Here is a 17324-nt window from a genome sequence, read left to right as displayed (position 1 = left end):
CTTCGTCTACGCCGCGGGCCTCCACTGCCCCGAGTTTGCCTTTTACGAATTCGTCCAAACCCTCAAGAACTAAACAAGTAGTCACGTTATATAAAAAAAATACTATTTTTTCATTTTCTCCCCCCTTTGTGATGTATTAACAACAGTCTACTATTATTAATAATAGTCTTACTACTACGTATTAATAGTAGTAGCTATTAATAGCACCAAGCTACGGCCATTACTATATTGCTACGTACTAGTACTGCTATAGTACTACTAGTACCACGTAAGTATGTACTACTTAAGACTTACGGGACAGCATTGAATATTAATACCAACCTTGGATACTATGGTTAATATAATATAATTGTTGAATTAAAAGCAAGGATGAAATTTGGATGACATTGGATGAAATTGGATGAAGTTGTGGGATGAAACCTAAAGTAGTGACCAAGCCTTACGTTGGCCCCGAGCGCCCGGGAGGCCGTCTGCGCAAGCGCGGCCGCACGAGAGCGCGGATCTAAGCTTCTCACTTCACCGAATGATCTATCTTTTCTTCTTGTCGGGCAGCGGCAGGTAGGCCGTAGGCCGTGCCGCTCCCGGACGAGGCCTGTATGCAATGACCCAGCATAATCCTAATTTACTCTCATATCTACTAATTAGGATATGACCTAATTTTAATGTTGGATGACGTTTGGATGACACATGATACTATCACGGATATTTGAAATCCATATAAATAATTCAAAGTATCAGACAGTACATACAGTACTACTACTCTGGTCCATAAAGATTGTCATGTTGTATTTGACTTGGTTTCAGTATGAAATTCATCAAATTTCTCAGAATCTGCCTCCATAAATACATATATTTATAGATACGTAGAGGTTTATACCCCAAAATCTGCCACCATCATGTTTGGCCGCCGTCGCGCCAAGGCGAGAGGTCTGTATGTCAGGGCCAACGCTGAATGTGGGGGTGACCTTAATGAACGAACAATAGATCTATACTGTCAGGTGCTATAACCGAGAGCATGTCTTTCATAGGGTCATCATGGCTATATGTCAGCATGGTGTGGTTATCTACTGTGACTCGACGCTGCATGGAACAACTAGCGAGCAGAACGTCTTTGGATCTCGCTAGTATGTGTACTTGCTTCGCATAGGGTTAGTACGTGTATTGGGCATCGAGTGCACGAGATAGCAATGGCATTTAACGCTGACCGGATGATTTTCGTTTTACAAAATCGACCTCATGCTCTCTCAAGCTTGTATCTCCTGCAAAAAAGTGCTTTCGGAGGAGCTCGAACTAGCCAATCAAAGATGAGATCATTACCTTTCCAATGCACCAATCAGTTCAATTCAAGTCGTAAATTTAGACGAATGGCACCACGCCAAAAACAATGTGACAAACATTACGGACCAGAGTGGTACTACTTCGGAGTAAATTGCAATTATTAACGTTAACGTTAGCCATGAGATATACAGTTAGTCGAGGTCGTCGTTGCGCTTGGTCACGATCAACAAGAAGTTCTAAGGCCTATCATGACATCATAAAGTGTGGTTGACATCGTAAAGTGTAGTTAGCAGGGATAAGAATAGATTTTTGGTCCTCCTGTGTGGACGCATGCTCGCAGGTGACGTGGGTTGTGGGCGGCGGCTGCACGGGAAGGTTCTATGGAAAAAGGTCAAAGTGGTCGTGAACACGTCCAAGTTGGACGAGAACCAGCTGCGCAGATACCAAGCGATTCAGACCCACGCGCTGCAAGCAGTACGTACCTTCCTCCATATATCTATCTCCATATCCCAACCCACAAACCCACACATCTATATATACTGTCCGGCAGGCCCAAGCGCAGTTGGTCGCCGACGGACAGCACTTGACCGACCTCGCCAAGCCCCGCAACGACGACGACGGCACCCTCTACTCCCGGGTATACATATGTACACGATGCTTGTTCGTCATGTGGATTTCCTCATATCCGCCATACATGTATATACAGGAATCGCTCGTCCTTCGGTATGGCCTCCGTCGGCATCCAGGGATTGTGAATGCTGTGCAAGTGTTGTGGGACTTTGATGGGCCGCGCGACGACTTGGGCTGCTTGGAGAAGGGCGGGTACGTGGCTTTCTACCTATGCGTGGCCAAATACTTGGACTCGTCGTTTCAAATGGCCTCCGCCGCCGCCACCGTGGAGGTTCGTCCTTATGTGTGACGACGTTTTCATATAGTAGTACGAATAGTATGTACTACTATACCACAGGTGTAAATGTATGTGTATGTGCACAGGCAGAGTGGGAAATCGACCGCAAAGGGTGCGACGCGCTCAGTTTTGTGATGTTTTTCGACAGTTTATTCCAGTTGGCAGGTTAGTACAACAATGATACTTAGTACTTCATACATCATCATCATATTGGACCAAGGCATGAAACCCGCTTTGGCGTAGATTTGTGGGTCGACAGCTTGGACCCGGCGGATTACGTGGCGTTCTTAGATGGCATTACATCGTCCATCTTTGTGATGGACGAAAGGGGTCGCCGCCGGCTCAAGGAGTGCACGGGTACGGAGGATGTTGTGATAATATATATATGTGAATTTTGACAACACTATTGAACGGGCTACTGGTAGACATCAAATGTATCCAACAAGGTAGCGACAACAGCGATAGCGATGACGACAGAGATACCCCCCTGCAAAGCAAATCCACGAAAGCCAAAGCAAACCAGAGGCCGACCCAAATTAGTGTACAGGTGGACATTCCTAAGAAACATCCACGGAGGGTGCCGCCGTTGGCGACCACGTTGAACAAGTCGAATCCAATGGCCACGAAAGCAAATTACACTTCCCCTACGCCTGCAAGTTCAAGTAAACGACAGGCGGGGGGAGGTTCATCGTCTACTAGTGCGTCGTCGAAACGCACAACATCCAAACGCCCAGCTCCCACTTCACAGGCGAAACCTCGAACGACCAAGGCCACCGACGCCCCATTAGCCCTAGCCCCAGAGAAACTACGTTCCGCTCGGGATATCATTATTATGCCGTTGACGCCTTCACCAACCCCGGACGACTCCTCCACGACCCCCAACGACCCAAATTCAAACGATGCTCCTGCTGAAGCCCCATCGTCTGCCGTGCATGCTGCCGCCAATAGTCACCAAAACCAGCTCAGCACCAGCAGCAGCAGCCACCAATCTGACATAATCGACGAAGAAGAAGGCGATGATCAGACGCTAGACGACGAGACGGCAATCGACAAGCACGCGATTGCAGTGCGATTGGTTCGGTTTGCGTCGGCGCATCAAGTGCTGACACAGTCGAGCCGACGACCGCGTCACACATCGCTCAACGCACGTGGCCACTTCAACATCCACCAGCTTACCCAACAGCCGACACCCGACAGCTTGCGCGTGGGACGGCAGAGCTTCATGCAAAGCGCGATGCCGCAGGGTACGTCCGCCGCGACGGAAGGCGCCCCCGACGAGTTTGCACAAGGCAAACGATGCCAGTCAGGAGTTGACGAAGGGGAAGCCACGACTCCTCGGCCGTAAGGGGTCGTGTATTCTTATATCAAGTCAAGTATTTGTTCTTCAAGGTAAGTCCGTAGGTCGGATTTGGTTGTGGACGAGATCAACCAAGCCAACACGATCCGGGTGCAAATTCAGCCGTCGTCTTTTGCGGCGCTTCGGCACTCGCCCAACAAATTGCGCGGCGGTAACAACCACCAAAACCACATTCCTGACTCGTGATGTTCTTGTATCGAGGCAACGACACCATGATCGCAATTTGAATCGCACGTATATATATATGTAGGCGCCCTGATCAAAGCCAAAGCAACTTGTTCGAGTCCCAAATTGCTGGATAATGGATTGTCTGCTACTGCTGGTGGTATATATGACAAGCTCGTCACGTCGTTGGGGAGCCCCCCCAGACTCGAACAGCACACGGAGGCTCTTGTCGTGGGCGTCAGGTTGACCAAGCCGCCCCTTGGTGTTGACGCCGCTGCACTTGATTCCCCACAACTTCTTCAAACTGGGGGATCGCCCGCCCCCTCAATGTCTTCGTGCATATTGGTATATGACGCAACCTATCCTACATATATATACCCATTGTAATTGGACGTATTGGTATGTTGTAGACGCGGTCGCTGCCCATCTTTCGCGTAATGTGACCACATATAAACCACCCTGTTCCTCACTTTTCACTCTTTTTTTAGCTTACTGTATGAAAGCGAGTAATTATGCTTGTGACATGGATATATATATATGTGTGCTGCGTAGGGCTCGAACATGTGTCCGATATCTGTGACGACGTCGTCGTCGGGGAACGTCATGTATCAAGCTCTACCGCAACTCGTCGACGCACCTCCCGCCGCCCACGCGGCGCTCTTGACCATCAACCGACGGGAATTCCACCTCGAGCGCGACCAGTATTTTGACAAGCCCGTCCCCAGTCGCATTGCCATGCTCAAACAAAAGCAACGCGTGCACCAAGCGCAGAACTTTGCAGGGCGACTTTCAGACAACTCGATCGTATGGGGCAGCGACGAGAACTCGGCATAACATTGATGTTTCAAGCCTCAACAGCATTCTGAATTACTTTCATAAGGGCAGCAGGGAGAGAAAGAGGCCATCGGCATGGTTCAATGTCTTAGTTGTTGCCGTCTTGCGACACATACGCGTCGACAATCGCGTGTTCTGCGATACGGGGAATGGTCTCTATGGTTACATACATATTCATAAATGTCGTGCAGTAGGAATCCTGACGTGAATCAAGCAAGTCATACATGTATAACGAACGTTACACGCCCATCTTGTATACTTAATATATATGTATTAATACTAACAGCCCAATCATTTCGACACGTACTGGTATACTCGATGGTGTCGGCAGCCCCAAACACATCGGCGGTGAGCGCCGCCACGTCTTTCTTTGTCATGGGGGGGTCGCCAAAGTATGACGCGACTGTTGTCATGGTCGTGACGAGGAAGCGAAATCCTTTTGCGTCCACTTCGCTACACTCGATGATGATAATATACCAGTGAGTGACAGGTGATGAAGTTCTCGTCATCGTTTCGTAGAAAAGGTCAGGGAACAGATTTGATTCTGTCAAGATGCTATCACATGGGTGGAGACCGCGTAGTTACCCCGTGCTATCTTCATCCCACATTTCAAAGGCCACTACACATTTATGTATTTCAAGAGGTTGGTTTGGAAGAGATATTAAGACAACATGATGCGAATGATGCATGTCGTACATGCGAGTTTGGACGTCAAGTTGCCTTTGGGGAATGTATGTCATCATAACCTGGTTAGTTCTGGTTCAACGTGGGACGACGTACACATACCTTTGACAAGCGGGGCGACCCCCACGAGGAATTCGCGGCCGTTGATCACGTCATCACCAGTTTTGTCCATCATCGTGAACAATCGATCGAGAATCGCACGGTCGGATGCCTGCCCCAGACAAAGGATCAAAGGCATGACATCATGTGGATTTTTGTACGTAGAAGTTGGCGCGGTCCACGGCAATGTTAAAGTCATCGCGCGACAGATTGGGCTCCACGCGCTCCTTGGATGACGAAGATGGAGCGGGGCTTTGTCGTACTTTCTTGACATTGTCGGGCGTGGGCTTGACCGCCGCTTCAAACGCCGTCCGCAGTTCCAACAGGTCGTCGCGGTCGACTACAGCATAGGAATATATGTGACATCGGGTCTGTGCACATGAGACCGACATTGTGTGATGTGCGACACTGCCGCAATGGACAGACGGTTCGCTTGCTTTGACAAGTCTTGGCCCATGACGATCAGCAGGGGAATGCGATCAAAACCGACATTTGAAACCGTTTTGCGAGTCGAAACCGACCCACGACGAGAAATTTGCTTTTTTTGCAATAAATTGTCGGCATATACGTTTGCAAAATGATGTATGATCACTTGTTCGGTTTTCAACTGTAATCATAAATTGGTCCTCAATAAAATAAACACAAAATTGTATGATGCGAAGACGAAAAATCAGTCTTCGCAAATTTGGTGCACAAACTGCAAAAAAGGCAATATATACTGATTTCCCTCTGACTTTTAAACGGGGCAAAATCTATAATTTTTATAATCTTATATTTATTAACTTACACAGAACGTTTTGAAAATTCAAATGCTAAGAGTGAAAGGCATCAATACTGTAGCGTTGTGTTATTTTGAAACATGAAGGTGCGTATGTCCTTGGTTGACAAGCATGCGTTGTGTGCTGAGCATACTCGTCGCCCAGAAGCGACGTACTCTGAGCTGGTGGCATGGGCGGCGAACACATCGTTTCCACTCCAACAAAAGCTACAATTGGGAATGTAATTAAACGACATGCCAATCTGCAAAACCGAGCGGACAACAAATTTCGTTCGATTAACCGAGAAGTTAAGCTACCAGCCATCGAGAATGAAGTCCTCCAATGGGTACTACGCTGTGAGGAACTGGGCGTCTGCATCACCGGAGAACTCATCCGGAAGCAGGCGGGCGTCTTTTGCGACGCGCACGGGATCCCCGAAGACAAACGTATATCCTTTTCAAAAGGATGGTTACACAAGTAACAACGAAAACACCGACTCACCAGCAAGCTCCAACACGGCGAAGCCGCTTCCATGCCGCTCGCTGCAGTCCTTGAAGGGCAGCAAGATGTCCTAAACGCAACGAATGGTTACAATCCTCAAGATGTCTACAACATGGACGAAATTTTCTTTTTCTACTGCTTGTCCCCCCACCGCACGATTACACGACATAAAGTTCCCGGAACAAAGAAGTCCAAAAAGCGCATGATATTGGCCCTTACGACCAATGTTTTTACTGGTTCTCATGGGTTATATCAATAAATAATACCTTCAAAATATTATATACTGTGGAATATGTATAATGTTGGCCGTTTAAAAGTTGGAGGGAAATCAGTATGCAAATTACTTACGACGTAATACATTAAAGCCTCTATAAATTGATATTTCCACAACGAAATGAATTTGGGTTTGCCCCAAAATTCTTCTATCCGGAAGAATTTGACGAGCTTATTTTCGTCTGCGAGATTTTTGGTATAGTGCAAGTCACATAAAGATGCCTTGACTTTCGACAGCTATTCCAACTTTGTATTGATATTATTTAGGAAAATATACCGTAATAACGATAGAACTGGACAAGCCCAACAGAAGTTACGGTTCAGAATTTCGATTGGTGAAATATTGATCGAGTAATAGAATTTAAACCAACCGGCCTTTTTGTACGGATATATATGGAACCACGTACATTTTGGCCGAAAAGGAGTATCAAGTATATCATGGTCTTTGTATACAGCACTTATCCGTACGAACGTTTTCATTGTATCCGGATTATTCACAATGTTTAACCTAATTACCAGGTAAAAAACGTAACTAATAATGATTTAACGTCAACATTTCGTGGGTTTAACTGAAAGAACTGAGGCGTTTAATAGTAAAACGTCTCCTCCTGAGGATGGCAGACCACAGTCATCCTATAATCACTTCACAAAATGGGAATAGCCATATCCTATGACCAGAGATATGGGTACAGTACTCCCGACTAACGTTACTAAAGTCGCGAGTGTTCAGCTCGACCAGACCAAAATCAGCGCCATCGCCCAAACTCGATGCTTTTGCTCTCTCATACAATGACCTAACATAGTTTAGGTATGCTGTCTCTCGTACGATGAATGCTTCTACTTATGCCAGCCACACTAGAGCAATCATCTGCGAGTACTTTGCCAAGGAAGCGTACATTTGATCAATGTTCTCCTTGATTATTATGCAGCGATGGTTGATTACCTACATGAGACACCGGCAAGACACTTAGTTCTTTTGGGCGGCCTTGGTTTCGCGCAAGTTCTTTTCTTCGATGATGCTGAGCTTGATGCCCTTGCCGCGAGGCAACGACACCCACGGGCGGTTGTCCTTGCCGATCACGAACACGTTACCGACACGCGTGGCGAAGTCAGCTCCAGTCGAGTCCTTGATGTGGGCAATGTTGAACGAACCAGCATGTCTACACAAGGATTTGAGCAACGAGATGGAGGGAGGGATAAATGGATGGACGGGAGAGGCTTAAATAAGCCAGGGAGAACAACCACGACGAAGTGCGTACACCGTCACACCCAGCTCGCAATGAGTCTTAGGGTGTGTCCATACCTTTCAAGATGGTGGAAGGTACCGACGCGACCGGCGTTGCGACCACCGGTGATCGTGACCAAGTTGCCGGTTTCGAACTTGAGGAAGTCCACGACCTTGCCGGTTTCCAAGTCGATCTTGACCGTGTCGTTGACCTTGATGAGCGGGTCAGGGTAGCGGATGGTGCGTCCGTCGCTGGTGGCGATGTACGGGATTTGCTTGGAGGTCAATTCTTGGCGAATGACCTTGGCCAACTTGTACTTCTTTTCTTCGTCGTTGACACGGTGGATCACAAAGCGACCCTTGGTGTCGTACAACAAGCGGAACGCATCGCCGGACTTTTGGATTTCCACGACGTCCATGAACCCAGCAGGGTAGTTGGGGTCGACGCGCACCTTGCCGTCCACCTTGACGAGCTTTTGCATGGCGATCATCGTCACTTCTTGCTTGGTCAAAGCATACTTCAGGCGGTTGCGAAGGATGATGATCAAGGGAAGGCATTCACGCAACTTGTGGGGACCCGACGAAGGGCGAGGGGCCCAGATACCGTCGAGCTTGCCAAGCATCCAGTGCTTGGGGGCGCTCATGCGCTTCAAGTGATGGCGAGGTCCGCGGGGCATGGTTAGCAAAGATCAAAAGGAGAACTAGCGGCATTCACGCCAGGCCGAAAGCACCTTCGCGACCAGTGAATTGAATTCCGGATAACAACCGTATCCGGGAACCCGATTGTTCATGGGATTGGCCCACAACCAATACCGTGGCAACTAATATCTAGTTTGACAGGTTTCCTATCCAAGATGCAGTTACGGCGTCCTCATATAGCATGATTGCCTCGATGCTGTTGGAATAGCGAGCCTATAGTCTATGGCAGCGTCAGGAGAAGTGTGCTACGAATGCCCAGAGTTAGTGGAGTGGTTCTTATACTTGCATCCTATCAAGCATCGCAAGCAAGAAATTGATTTGATTGGTTAATAATATTTGTGATCAACCAATGGCATGCGTTTAAACCTCGATGGCGCAAGAATTCGCACCTTCCACTCACGACGCCATCAACGACCATGTTGCCGCAGTTGATGAAGCGAGCGCTCTCGCGTAGCGTGACGCAGACGTCGTCTGTCTTGCCTCGATGCATGCCCCAACTGCAAGTAGCATCGCAGCAACGCCGCTCGTTGCATGCGACACGTTCCCAGGATAACGCCCTTGTCGTTGGAAGTCTTGGCGTTGCTGCCGCCGCCCTTGGGGGCAAGTACCTGCTCGAAGCGTACGAAGGGTACCAAGCCAAAAAAGCGTCGTCGCCGTCTGGAACTGGGGCTTCCTCGTCGTCAAGCGTGTTTAACATGTCGTACCGCAACTTTTACGACGGTCCGTTCGAAGACAAGATGACGCGACGAGAAGCCGCGTTGATCCTGGGTGTCCGCGAAAGCGCCAGCCCCGACCGCATCCGCAACGCCCACCGCAAGCTGCTCATTGCGAACCACCCCGACACTGGCGGATCGACGTTCCTCAGTTCAAAGATTAACGAAGCCAAGGAACTCCTCCTTGGCGGCAAATAGACATCTCATGCATCCTTCATGTCTGACCTCGAGACTCTCAAATTTCCACATCGGTTCCATGCGCATCACAGGTACAGTGCCAGCCCTCCCTCCGCTTACACAAACAAGTCCATTGTCTCTTACCACATACTATATATCTTCATTCGCATTCTCATGCGCTTGTTTGCTTTTCTGTGGCCATGGTTACACCGTAAGGCCGAGCTTGAATGCCGCCGCTGCACGCAACGCCGCCACGTCGTCCGGCTCGTCGGCGTACGAGGCGGCCAGCACCGCCACGATCTTTCCAAACGCTTTCTCAAACTCTTCTTGCAGTGGCGCCAACTGCAGTACGTCTGCGTCTTCGCTCGGGTGGTAGTTGTTGCTACTACTAGTACTACTACTCGTGGCGCTATTCGTTGGACTCGTTATAGTAGTACTACTCAACCCCGCCGCGGACGCCGACGGCACGGACCGGTGGTGGTGGTTGGTCCGTCGAAACAAGTCGCGACTGATTGCGAGCACGGTCAGCGCCACGTTGAGAAACTGAACCAACGTCGTCCTCAATTCCGTTTGTTTCTCGGCTTGAATGGCCGGTGCCATGGGCATCGCGTCCTTGTCGACGCATACGACACCGGCGGCGAGAAACGTCTGGATCACTTCGGGGGCGCCGCCATTCACTTCAGTGTTGATGCTGCCTTTCAACAGATGCGTGATCGCTTTCACGTCGTGGGGTAGTCCTTTCTCGTCCCGACGAACGACCTTCAGGAGCGACGCCGTCCGCTTGGCAATGTCGTCCGTGGCCGTGTCCAATGGGCATCGGATGATCTCTTGCTTGCCAACCACGGCTTGGCGCATCGACAGGTACGGAAAGTCGTGGCGGACGCGCAACACCATCTTGCGCACAAACTGGTGCTTCATCACGGAAAACGGACTGCTCCACCTACAGTAGTCATGTATATATATATCGTTTACAAACTAAAGAGCAGCGATATGGAATGCTTTTTTCACTTGAAAAATCAACCATACCCCAAACTTCGCTAGAGTTTCACATGACGGCGTTGCATCATGTTGATACACATCTCATAGACATGTGTGCTCATCGTATAGTTCATTGCAATATTCACGATGCTATCAAGTCCAACTGCTGAATCAACATGTCGACCAATACAGTACTCGATTTCACACTTTCACATGAGTGCCTTGGATGATAGTCATACACACGGGTTCGTACATGAAAGCGCGTCCGCAGTCGCCGACAAACATGGGCTCCACGGGGGTGGCCTTGACGTACACGGTGTCGGGGTCGGTGGACGCGTCCAGCTTGGCCATGCTGATGGGTTTCACTTTCAAATGCGGAAAACTCGCGTTCAGTCCCGACTCGATCGACGCCATCATCTCAGACACGTGGCAAAACGCAGACCGTTTGTAGATGAACTCGATGCCCAAGTCGGGAACATTAGTCGACGCCGACCCGACGATCGCGACTAAAAAGTACCGAGACACGGGCGGGGCGTCGTCGTCTGGCTTGCCTCGTTGCTGGGCCAGCACCCCTGCCACGACACTGTCCATGATCTTGAGCGTCGTCGCATACTCGACGTAGTTTTGCACCTTGTGGCACACTGCGAGCATGTCTTGGGCGATCGCCAGAGCCATGTCGGGCATCGCCCACGACGTCACAGAAGATGCGACAACGTTTCCATGTTGGGGCGACAAGTACGTGAGTGCGAGCTTGTACTGCACGAGGACAAACTCGTCGGTGGACACGACCCGCCCCCCACGACTGCGACCATGATTATTATTGCCACCGCCTCGAGTCGTGGCCATGTCCACAAGATGCAGTTTGCATTTCGCAGCTTCGGCAAACTGACCGCATTGGACGTGCACCCGGGCCAGCGCATCGATGAACTTGACATGCACGTCAAACAGTCCGACTTCTTCGGGGGGGATCGCCATCGCCACCGACACTAGCGCGTCCGTGAGTGACTCCACTTGGCCCATCGTCGCCCCGTTCGACGGCCAAGTCGTCATGGCGGCTTCGTACTGCTGCCATGTGGTCACCACTCGACGCAGCGACGCCACTAGACTCGTGAGGCGCGGCCGGAACGGTGTCTGCACGCCTGGAAACGCGTCCATGGCATCCAACACGTTTGTCAGCAACGGCAAGTGGAGCTGCTTGGCCACGACTTGAACCAATGCATGTTGGACACGAAGAAAATGGCCGCGCTGGTCAAAACTCGTGGCGAGGAGGTCGCACACAAACGTCGCGGCCAGCGGGGCCGTGGACGCGCCGCTGGCCGCGAGCACGACGAGGCGTTCACACCATGCATCGTCCGCCATAAGCACAACGTTCGAGTGCGCAAACAGCGGCGTTTGGAACCGCCCGAGGAACGCCGTGAGGTGCGTCAGGACGGACGACACGACGACGTCCTCTGCGTCAAAGTGGCCGTGGCCGATCCGCGTGAGAAGCGCGTACCACAAGTCCACGACCGTCGCAAGGAACGCCGGGTGCGCGCCCAAACTGCGGCTGAATTCGTGAACCAGGGTTTGGATGGTCGCGACGAGGGTATGCGCGACGGCAGTGGCGACGCGCTTGGCGTGGCCGTCCATGTCGTGGTCCGCGGACGAGGACGAGGAAGACGAGCCGTCGTCGGGTTTGACGTCCATGCTGTTTTTGCGCTGGGCCATGTAGTGCTTGCCCCAATTTCGCGGCAACGACCGATGGTGCGCCGACGATCCTGAACCCCCTGGCGGCTGCGTGCCACTGCCACTTGCAGATCCAGGCAAGCCAGCCCCATTGCCCATCGCGCCAGTGTTATTACGAGGGCTCAGCGTCGTGGCTTCGTCCGTGAGCTGACTGCGGCGGTTGTTGCGCTGCTTCATGTACACTTCGATGTCGAGCAGCGACAGCTGCGGCGGCTTGCTTTGGTCGGCGCAGTCTGGCGACAACACTTGCTGCCACGGCACCTCGGCGCCCAGAAACGTGTCCATCACGTAGCGCAACGTCTGGATCGCCCCCAACACATGCGCCTGCAATGCTGCGTTCTGCCAGTCCGTCCCGTCGTCCGTGTGGTGGTGTCTCTACAAAAGCAAGGTACTCCGTCGATCCTTTATTTGAGCATGCTAGGTATAATATATATACATGTGACAATGTACCTCGTACGTGGCTGTGCTCAACAACGCCTTGGGCTTCCAAAACCTGCCACACATCCAAACACAAACAGAGGCATGATTATTCTCAAAGAAAGACAATTCACGATGGTTTTCCCCCAAGATACTGTATGTATATGACATAGAACACTGTTGTACCCTTTCAATTGTCGCTCGGGAACGTGCTGCAATGTTGCGATGATGCATAGCAACACGTCGCGCTTGAGACTGTCGGAAAGACTGCTTTGTGAGGACGACACTGCAGAGTCGTCGCCGTCGAACCGACGCGTGAGTGCGAGCATATTGGGCACCACGGGCAGCAACATCATGGCCACACGTTCCTTCTGACTCGACTTGGCCCCGCTCATTTGCACGACCAAGAGCCGGCGTAAAATCGCCATGGCCTGCGACTTGATCTTTTCTTCCGACTGGTCCGTGGCCACCTGGAGCAGCGTCGTCACCACCAGCTGTGCGAGCCACGCATCGTCCAGCCGTCTATTGTTCTTGGTGCCGTCGTCTTTACTTGGAGCATGATGGGATCGACGCCGAGAGCTGCTGCCGACTGCTGCTAATGGGCCAATGATCGTGTTGATCTCCACGAACGCGTCGGCGTCGGCAAGAATCCGAAGAAATGGAAACGTCATGTGGATCATTACGGCCGAGTCGTTGGTAGTCGCCAGACGCGGCACGGCGCGCTGAATCCACAGCGCCGGCACGGGACTTTTTACGACCCAAAACAGCGCCAACGCGAACCGCCCGAGGCTCTGCAGCATGTCCTTTCGAGCGATGAATCCGTCGTCCGTGAGAAGCGACGCGTCGAGCAACACGTCCAAGAGGGAGGCAACAAGGTCCACGTCCACCATGGGTTGTGGGAGGCGCGGAGGGGGATCCTGCGTCGATGGTGACGATGATAGCACGGACAATGCGATGCTTTTCAAAACGAGGTGAAGCAAGACGTTGGCGTGAGTCATGGCTAGCCGACGGGGCTCGTTGGGCTGGGTGGTTGTGCTGGTGCTGCTGCTTCGCCCGGTGGGGATGACGGCGGACGGCGTCGCTTCTGTCACGAGGGCCGTCCATTCTGCAATCACAGCCTCGTACACTTTGAATCGACGGTCGCCGCCGCCGTCGGTGGTGTCGTGAGAAGCACCACTCGACGGCGTGGCGTTGTCGGGTTCGTCAAAGATCGCGTCAATATATTGCAACACAATCGAACCGCCGCCACTTCCGTCGTGGTGGTGCTTGCGTGCGGCGCTTCCACTGGTCGCGGAAGGCACCGCGGACGACGACATGGAGCACTTGTCAAACAACGTCAAGCACGTGGCAAAGGCCGCGGTGCGAACTGGACGGTGCGCATGGCAGAGGTATGCCAGGAGTTGCCGAAACAATCGAAGGGCGTGATGTCGTACACCGATGCTTGGCGCTGCCTTTAGGGCCACGATGCGGGCCACGAGCTCCTACATCCCACCACAAAAAAGGATAACGTCATTATCAACCATGCAATCATCCACATAGACAGACACTTACTTCGTGGGATATCGTGTCGGTTTGTGTCCACAGATGCAAAAACGACTGAATCGCACTGTCTTGGCTGTATACCGTGGACAAGAGGCGCGACCGGACTTGAAACAGCGGAGCTCCACCGAGTGCCGCGCCATTGTTGGCACCCGTGGCGGTCGAGACTACGCCGCCGCCCCCGTCGGTGACCACAAGGGTGTGTGTGGCGTCGGGAATAGCGACACCGTTTTGTCTGTCCATAACCGGGAGCACCGCGCGGCCAACGATGTCCATGGGCAGCTTTCCCGCGGCCATTTTCTTGCAGTGCACTTGGTAAAACGTAAACACAACGTGGTGCGCCGGGTCTAGCGTCAACGGCAGTAGGATTTTGATTTCGTCTTCAAACGACGGCGACTTTTGATGGTACGACACGTGGCAATACACGTCGGTAGTGAGGGCCGCCACGGACGCCGACGACGACAAGAAGCATGCGATTTCGGTCGTGTCGTGAACCAACTGCACCTTCACCGCCACATTCCGATGCTATCCAAATAAATACAAGCGATCGTCACCACCCACTGTCGAGTACAGCAAGAAAACCAAACTATTTCCTCCCCTGGAAATAATCCCACAATGCCTTCATAACGCGGCAACCATAGGTGAAAACAGTACAATCAAAATCGATGATGTTTCATGTAGTTCAGACTACCAAACAACCGACAGCGGTCTTCAATGATTTGAGTCGTCCTGAGTCATGTCCAAACAACGATCAAGAGTATCCGCACCATCACATTGATTGGCCACAGAGACAGACGAACGATATCAGAGTCGTAGGTGCAAATGCACGACGTACTTGGAATCGGTCGATGGCGTGGGGATAGAGGTAAAGCGCATGTATATACGAGACTGCCACGGGGCCACTTGCACACGGTCCCCACGTAGCCGCCGCTTGGGGGGGGCAAAACGGCTGCATCTCTCGACACCATTGCAGCGTGTGTGGCAGGGCGTCTGTCGCTACTGCATGGAACATGGGATCGACCAAGTAGAGCAGCGCTGTGGCCGTGGGCGAGATTTTCATCTCGAGCGTGCGTTTCTTGGCGCTTCGAACGGTCACATCGTCTACTTTTTCAATGTCCAATTCGCAAATGCACGGCACTGTCTTTTCCCTATCGACATCGCATAGTTGATCACGACAAACAAATGTATCCACACAACTTGATATACGATTCACAACCACGCGTATCATCGAAGATATAGATAAGGAACGATACTCCCATGTCGATACCATATTTGTTGTACCTTTGCGTAATACGAACAATTGATTTAAATATTCCATATATATATATAGGCCATTAAGTGCCCGCTGAGCGATTTAAACTTTACAGCGTAATATCCATATATATATATATATCATTGATTTGAGATTATAAGAGTATACATTGACCAATATAATTATAATTCACATTTGATAGTTCATGATAGTGCAGATCAAATAACGACAAATACGGGTAGACACATTAATATTTTTGACCAAGTTTTTCAACACAAAGGCAACAAAACGTACTTGAGCGTTCCTTTGGACGCATCCACAAGCATCGCGAGACGGGCGTCGTCGCTGAGACTCGCCTTTTGCCGATACAAGATCATTTGTCGAATGCCTTCGGAGAGCGACACGGCACCCCAAGCAAGGGGCTGGTGGATGGACCCGCCGAGCCGCGCGGCGCATTCCGCCGCCTTGTCGATGAGTTTGGCTTGCTCCGCCTCGGACATGAACTTTTCGGGCTGGCAATAATGCAACGATGCAATTTCAGCATCTCCTTGGAGGACTTTGGAGGTCTACAAATGAAAACACAGTACATATACATATATATAGTGCCATTGAAGAATGCAGATTACAACCAAAAGGGGTAGCGTTGTGCTTTGTACCTGGAGGACCAAGTACAGATTTTGCGCATAATGCGTGGGAAGGACGTAGAACATGGCACTTTTGATGAATCGTGCGTCCTACCTCGCGGTTAGAATCGACATGGTCGTTATGGGGGGGTGGGTACCTTGGCCGCGGACAAAGGGGGGTTGACCTGGAACACAAACTCTTCGCTGGTGCGACCGCCAGAGTTGAGGTCGTACAACGCGAGGCGACACGTCACGGGTTCGATCTACAAAATCCCCCACCCAACATGATTCGGTGGATACTTATGAGAAAGGACATGTGGTGAATCCAAGGAATTACCGCGCCGATGTTGAACACCACTTTGCAGGAGACTTTAAACGCGATGGATCCATCGACCGCCGTCACATCACGGAAACAACTGGGTGCGTGCAACTCGTGCGGAAACAATGGCGTCACGGAGGTGGGATGGGGGTCGTAATGGCGCAGAATGTTGTCGACTCGTTCGCTTCCCTTTCCTCGCGACAATGGTTCGTCCTTGCTCCTCGGCGAGTCGTCAACTTCGGGAGAAGGTTCATTGTCTTCATGCGCTGGCAACGGCTTCTTTGTCGTGCGAAACGCTCGCCATGGTCGGGCAAACTCTTGCAGCGTCAACTCGGTCTGGAGTCCAGGCTCGACATGGACCGTCGTTGGCAATGGGACTGGAGATCGTCTCCACACCTTGCGAGTGATTGACCCTAGCTCCAGTGTCCCTTCCTCAATAGCAAACTCCACCGCGGCCGTCATGCCGCTGTCGGCGACCTTCATGGAAGCAAAACCGATTCGCTCGACGGTGAAACTTGTGTTGTGTCCTAGAAAGATCGGGGTCGAGTCTTGCGATTTGATTGGTTTTTCAAATTGTGTCCAGAGTACAGTAGAAGAAATCATCCGGATGTTGAACCAAACTATTATCCGGTGTTTTCTGTACTTTCCGTAAACTTTGGATTTGCGCGCCACTTTCAAATTTGCGGAAGAACCACGAGAAGGCCCAGGTACATACCTAGCAGCGTGGACACAGGGAAAAAGAGTACTCCAGGCATATGACTGTATCTATCTGTGTACGCATGTGCCACGTCAATGTACGGT

At 51.2% G+C, this 17324-nt stretch overlaps 5 protein-coding genes across 7 annotated transcripts; 2 read left to right on the top strand and 3 right to left on the bottom strand.

The window, feature by feature from the left end:
* Positions 1-1608: 1608 nt before the first annotated feature.
* H257_14989 (hypothetical protein) lies at positions 1609-4541 on the top strand (the record flags this gene model as incomplete). Its single annotated transcript, XM_009842952.1, has 10 exons — positions 1609-1752; positions 1829-1915; positions 1985-2179; positions 2272-2350; positions 2429-2542; positions 2611-3526; positions 3587-3693; positions 3793-4052; positions 4118-4141; positions 4260-4541. 10 exons carry the CDS (start codon positions 1609-1611, stop codon positions 4539-4541), a joined length of 2208 nt encoding a protein of 735 aa, XP_009841254.1.
* Positions 4437-5804, bottom strand: H257_14988 (hypothetical protein). The gene is made up of 7 exons (XM_009842951.1): positions 5715-5804; positions 5486-5664; positions 5328-5436; positions 5238-5261; positions 5127-5160; positions 4849-4994; positions 4437-4697 (listed from the first exon to the last, which is right to left on the bottom strand). Exons 1-7 carry the CDS (start codon positions 5779-5781, stop codon positions 4630-4632), a joined length of 627 nt encoding a protein of 208 aa, XP_009841253.1. The 5' UTR covers positions 5782-5804; the 3' UTR covers positions 4437-4629.
* Positions 5805-7731: 1927 nt separating this feature from the next.
* H257_14987 (hypothetical protein) lies at positions 7732-8824 on the bottom strand. The gene is made up of 2 exons (XM_009842950.1): positions 8160-8824; positions 7732-8016 (listed from the first exon to the last, which is right to left on the bottom strand). Exons 1-2 carry the CDS (start codon positions 8756-8758, stop codon positions 7824-7826), a joined length of 792 nt encoding a protein of 263 aa, XP_009841252.1. The 5' UTR covers positions 8759-8824; the 3' UTR covers positions 7732-7823.
* Positions 8825-9061: 237 nt separating this feature from the next.
* On the top strand, positions 9062-9718 carry H257_14986 (hypothetical protein). The gene has a single exon (XM_009842949.1). It carries the CDS (start codon positions 9197-9199, stop codon positions 9689-9691), a length of 495 nt encoding a protein of 164 aa, XP_009841251.1. The 5' UTR covers positions 9062-9196; the 3' UTR covers positions 9692-9718.
* Positions 9719-9781: 63 nt separating this feature from the next.
* Positions 9782-17084, bottom strand: H257_14985 (hypothetical protein). 3 transcript variants are annotated; one of them, XM_009842948.1, is made up of 10 exons: positions 16542-17084; positions 16363-16467; positions 16238-16315; positions 15876-16147; positions 15165-15477; positions 14342-14854; positions 12977-14271; positions 12824-12866; positions 10697-12748; positions 9782-10610 (listed from the first exon to the last, which is right to left on the bottom strand). In XM_009842948.1, exons 1-9 carry the CDS (start codon positions 17004-17006, stop codon positions 10850-10852), a joined length of 4983 nt encoding a protein of 1660 aa, XP_009841250.1. In that variant the 5' UTR covers positions 17007-17084; the 3' UTR covers positions 9782-10610; positions 10697-10849. The 3 variants fall into 3 exon arrangements, with proteins under 3 accessions (XP_009841250.1, XP_009841249.1, XP_009841248.1); XM_009842947.1 differs by having other exon boundaries at positions 9782-10798; positions 10902-12748; XM_009842946.1 differs by having other exon boundaries at positions 10902-12748.
* Between the last annotated feature and the right edge of the window lie 240 nt (positions 17085-17324).

Source organism: Aphanomyces astaci, assembly GCF_000520075.1.
Source record: "Aphanomyces astaci strain APO3 unplaced genomic scaffold supercont1.64, whole genome shotgun sequence".
NCBI lineage: Eukaryota > Oomycota > Saprolegniomycetes > Saprolegniales > Verrucalvaceae > Aphanomyces > Aphanomyces astaci.
Note: the sequence above shows the minus strand (reverse complement) of the source record. Positions and strands in the feature narration are given on the sequence as shown.